The sequence below is a fragment of the Sinocyclocheilus rhinocerous genome, unplaced genomic scaffold (assembly GCF_001515625.1).
Source record: "Sinocyclocheilus rhinocerous isolate Xijiao unplaced genomic scaffold, SAMN03320098_v1.1 scaffold612, whole genome shotgun sequence".
In the NCBI taxonomy this organism is placed as follows: domain Eukaryota; kingdom Metazoa; phylum Chordata; class Actinopteri; order Cypriniformes; family Cyprinidae; genus Sinocyclocheilus; species Sinocyclocheilus rhinocerous.
Genome location: NW_015625585.1, coordinates 403,382 through 408,427, shown reverse-complemented (window position 1 = coordinate 408,427; position 5,046 = coordinate 403,382). Strand labels below are relative to the sequence as shown.

Genomic DNA, 5,046 nt, shown 5'->3' with positions numbered 1-5,046 from the left:
ACGGCTGTTTTTGAAAAAAAAAAAAAAAAACGACCAGGGAAAAATAGAGAGATGGGAAAAAGGGTGAAATGAAAAGCAGAAATCGATCGGAGAAGATGAGTTCATAAAGAACCGGAAATGAAATAATAGAGAGAGTGCGAGTGACACAGCATAGAGAAGAAAATGGAGCAGTGATGCAGCTGCTATGGTAACCGTACCCTCAACGCAGTTGGTGGAGAAGAAGGCGATGTTACGGGTTTCCAGAGGGTTGTCATGGGTGCAGTCAGGTGACCTGGTCTGAGGCTCTGATTCACCCGTCAGGGAGGAGTTATCAACCTGAAAAATTATAAAATAGATATATATGTGTGTGTGTGTGTGTAACAAACTGCTGTTGGTTTGATTGAGCCTTGTCTGAAAGTTTAGAAGTGCTTTAAAATATTAAAGTTTGAGGTTTTTCAGGCCTTATAGTCAGACAGACAGTCAGACACAGACAGACAGACAGACAGACAGATAGATAGATAGATAGATAGATAGATAGATAGATAGATTACAGACAGACAGACAGACAGACAGATAGATAGATAGATAGATAGATAGATAGATAGATAGATAGATTACAGACAGACAGACAGATAGACAGATAGATAGATAGACAGACAGATAGACAGATAGACAGATAGTCAGACAGACAGACACATAGATAGATAGATAGATAGATAGATAGATAGAGTCAGATTACAGACAGACAGACAGACAGACAGACAGATAGACAGACAGACAGACAGACAGACAGACAGATATTACAGTTATCCAGTAGTTGCTAGGCCTGATGCTAGAACATAACCTTAATATTTATATTAATTATTAATGAAATATCTATACCCTACATATGGGTGCAAGAGAAAGTCTGTAAGTGTTCATAATAAATGTTTAGATGCTGTACCTTGCAGCCGTGTCCAGAGATGATCCTGAGATCAGCAGGGATCCTGTCTCCTCCCTTCACCTCCACCAGATCACCAGCCACCACATCCTCAGCGTTAATCTGGAGCTTCTCACCTTCACGGATCACTAAAGCTTGCTGCGGACCGCACACACAGACACATAGATAGATAGATAGATAGATAGATAGAGTCAGATTACAGACAGACAGACAGACAGACAGATATTACAGTTATCCAGTAGTTGCTAGGCCTGATGCTAGAACATAACCTTAATATTTATATTAATTATTAATGCAATATCTATACCCTACATATGGGTGCAAGAGAAAGTCTGTAAGTGTTCATAATAAATGTTTAGATGCTGTACCTTGCAGCCGTGTCCAGAGATGATCCTGAGATCAGCAGGGATCCTGTCTCCTCCCTTCACCTCCACCAGATCACCAGCCACCACATCCTCAGCGTTAATCTGGAGCTTCTCACCTTCACGGATCACTAAAGCTTGCTGCGGACCGCACACACACACACACACACACACACACACACACATCAATTTCAGCCTCTAACAACTCTAAGACCAACGGAGAGATTAGATAGCATTAATACAGTCTGGAGGCTTCAGAGCTGGAAGATAATAATTAGGATTATGACCAGAGAGGAAACCAGCAGATTAAGATTATTGGTGTATATTGGTTATTTTGAGTTTGTCACTTTTAAATGACACAAGTAGGACTGGGAATCAGAACTGAGGTTATTAAAGTGTTTTGGTGTACCTGGGGAACCATGTTCTTGAAAGACTCCATGATCTTTGAGCTCTTGGCCTCTTGGAAGTAGGAGAAGCAGCCGGTGATAATGACCACAGCAGACAGCACGATCCCCAGATACAACTGTAGAGCAGAGAGAGAGACAGAGAGGACGGGTTATCAAATTAATGTGGAGAAACTCCTCAGGAGGTCACTGACCTTGATTTTTCTCTGATTCACCTTGTTTGCCTTTGTGCCACCAAAAATCATTCATCTGAAGCAAACCATGAATGATTATGACATCAGGGCAGTTTTTTCTCTTTATACATGCATCAATGTTTCTTTTCCTGTTTCTAGTTGCAGTGTTTATTCTAGTACAGTTCATAGAAGTACAGTAGGCAATGCAATTGGGAATTTAAGACAAATGATTACAACTTGAAATATTTTTTTTTCCATGGTATAGGGAATAATCTTAGTTTTGTTGTTACTTTGAAGAGTTACCAACATCAGTGTTTTAATTGAGGTATAAAAACCCCAAGACGCCACATACTGAAAAAGTGAAAAATATTTATTCATGTTTCACAAATTGTTTGTCATTTTCTTTATTTGTAAGTTGCTTGAGCTGAAAGTGTATGCTAAATATATAAATGTTATGTAAATGTAATGAAATGCACTACCTTTTAAAGGTGTGGAGTCAGTATGTTTTTAAAGGAATTAATACTTTGATTCAGCAACTGTGTGACACTGAAGACTGGAATAATGATGCTGAAAATTCAGCTTTGCATCACAAGAATAAATTACATTTTAAAATATATTCACATAGAAAGAGTTATTTTAAATGGTAATAATATTTCACAATATTACTGTTTTTTCTCATTTAGTGAGAGAGGGACTGATGTTTTGTCTTAGAATTAATTTGCTTGTTTTTATTTTCAACCCAAACTCTTCAAAATGCTTTCTGCCACCCATGGCTTTTCTCCAAACTAAACACACTATAAAAGGAATAAATCATATTTAATGCAGTATTATTAACACAAATAACATAGATTACAAATAAAAGACTAGGATAGGAAAGAATAGGATTACTGATTATGTCACAAACATGGCCTTATCTACTCACAGGAAAATTGTCCTAAATCTGGCCTACTCCAAACGGCAGCATAATGTATATTTTGTGCAATTTCATGCTTTTGTGCGCGTGCGTGAGTTCTCACATTGTCATTGGCAGGCTCGTCCTCCGTGGCGGCCTGGATGGCGTAGGCCAGGAAGCAGAGGATGGCTCCGATCCACAGCAGGATGGAAAATCCTCCGAAGAGCTGTCGGCAGAATTTGACCCACTCCGGGGTGGTGGGGGGTGGGGTGAGAGCGTTGGGACCGTCCCGAGCGAGGTACTCCGCCGCCTTGGCATTAGTCAGACCCTTCAGGGACAAGAGAGTGTAAGGAGTAATCTGATTCAAGAGTTCATGTCAAACACTACTGCACTGCCACTAGGGGGCGATGGCGGCGCTGTGTTTTAGGAGATTTGTTGAGATCACAGTTCCTCCTTTAAAACATTAGTGCTTCACATAAACTCATTAAGGTGAAATTAGTTCACTGTTAAAGGGATAGTTTACCTGGGTAAACAAACAGTTGCTGGTCCCTATTGACCTCCATTGTATTTTTTACATATTATGGAATTCAATGGGGACCATTAACTGTTTGGTTACCAACATTCTTCAAAATATCTTCTTTTGTGTTCAACAGAAGAAAGAAACTCATGCAGGTTTGGAACAACTTGGGGGTGAGTCAATGGTGACATTTCTGGGTGGACTGTCCCTTTAAGTTGCTTTGGATGAAGTTAACTGTGAAGCCTTACATATGAAATAATAACCAGAAAAATCTTTTTTTTTTTTTATTGAATAGTTTATTGAAGCTTTAGACCAAAATGTTTAAAAATATTAAAAGGTTCGCAGTTTTTTTTTTTGAGTATCATATTTGATACATCAGGCTTTTATGGCTCATATAGTATGATATAGTGAGAATGTGGAGCTCATACTTGAGGAAGAAAAACACTCAAACTGAGCATAAATATTATGATATTTATATATATAATATTTATATGGCCAGTAAGATGAAATTCTGATAGCTTGTAATGTAAATCAATGACAAGTGTATCAGTATCAATGAACAGTATATCAGATTACTTACATAAAATGCACGTAAATATCAGCCGTCACTCTATATATCATAAATAATAAATCCTAGTAAGATTATATTTAAATACTTAGTTTTATGATCAAAGCTCTGTAGTTTTTTTTTATTGTGGGGGAAAACATATATGAGTAAACAAACATTAATCAAAGATGAACAATATAACCGTTAATCAAAGCCCTGATGTATCAACCTTTAGTGGTTTTTCTTAAAAAGGATTGAGGATAATCAAAGATCTTGATATATTACAATATAAAAGTTATTCTTGTGTTTATTCATAAAAAAAAAACTAGATTTCACAGCAAAAAGACATAACAAAAGGCATGTAGATTGCATACGTGAGGTTTTTTAGCAAGTTTTGATCATGTTGATCATTTAGAGGCCTTGGAAATTTTGAGTATCAAATAAGATACAGACTACTTTTTTGGGTTAATACAAGCTATACTTTCCTGCAATGCATAATGAACGTTTGACTGCCATGTTAAAATTAAACAAAACCTTAACATTACATTGTACACTCTCAGAAATAAAGGTACAGCAGCTGTCACTGGGGTGGTACCTTTTCAAAAGGTACTTATTTGAACCTAAAGGGTCCATTTTGGTACTTTAAAGGTACATATTGGTACTTAAAGTGTACATATTAGAACCTAATAGTTACAAAAGTGTACCTTTTGAAAAGGTACTGCCACAGTGACAGCTGTTGTACCTTTATTTCTGAGAGTGTAGGTAATAAAGTTACAAGAATTAATTCATTTAAAGTTGACAATACAGACTTAATGTCACAAGATTAAAGGAAGTCAGGGCAGTTTAATATTTTAAAACTAAATGGGGGCTAAATAAAAATTGGACTCCATTGACTCCAACTCAACACAAACACAGGAACATTTTTCTAAATCTCTTCTTTTGCTTCTTACAGAAGAAAGAAAGTCATACAGGTTTACATGAGGGTGAACAAATGATGACTGTATTTTCATTTTTGGGTGAACTATTCCAAAAAAAACAGGGGCCTCATTTATAAAATGTTGCGTATAAACTGTCCTAAATTTGTTCTAAGATCATTTCTCAAAAGTGCGTAAGTGCGATTCAGAGAAAACGAACGTGCGCACAAAAACACGTGCGTACGCCTCTCTTCCAGATGTGACATTTATAAATCGCAAATGATCTTGAAATTGTGTGCAGCTGACTGGTGTCAGATC

The 5,046-nt window shown here is 37.0% G+C and overlaps 1 protein-coding gene across 2 annotated transcripts in view; it reads right to left on the bottom strand.

Moving 5' to 3' along the window:
• LOC107753791 (sodium/potassium-transporting ATPase subunit alpha-3-like) overlaps positions 1-5,046 on the bottom strand; it is a 51,273-nt gene that overhangs the window by 22,163 nt on the left and 24,064 nt on the right. For both annotated transcript variants that reach the window (XM_016570036.1, XM_016570027.1), the window contains exons 4-7: positions 2,875-3,078; positions 1,691-1,804; positions 1,288-1,422; positions 198-315 (exon numbers count right to left, since the gene is read on the bottom strand). In XM_016570036.1, the coding sequence (XP_016425522.1) occupies positions 198-315; positions 1,288-1,422; positions 1,691-1,804; positions 2,875-3,078 (571 nt within the window). The remainder of the gene's footprint in view (positions 1-197; positions 316-1,287; positions 1,423-1,690; positions 1,805-2,874; positions 3,079-5,046) is intronic.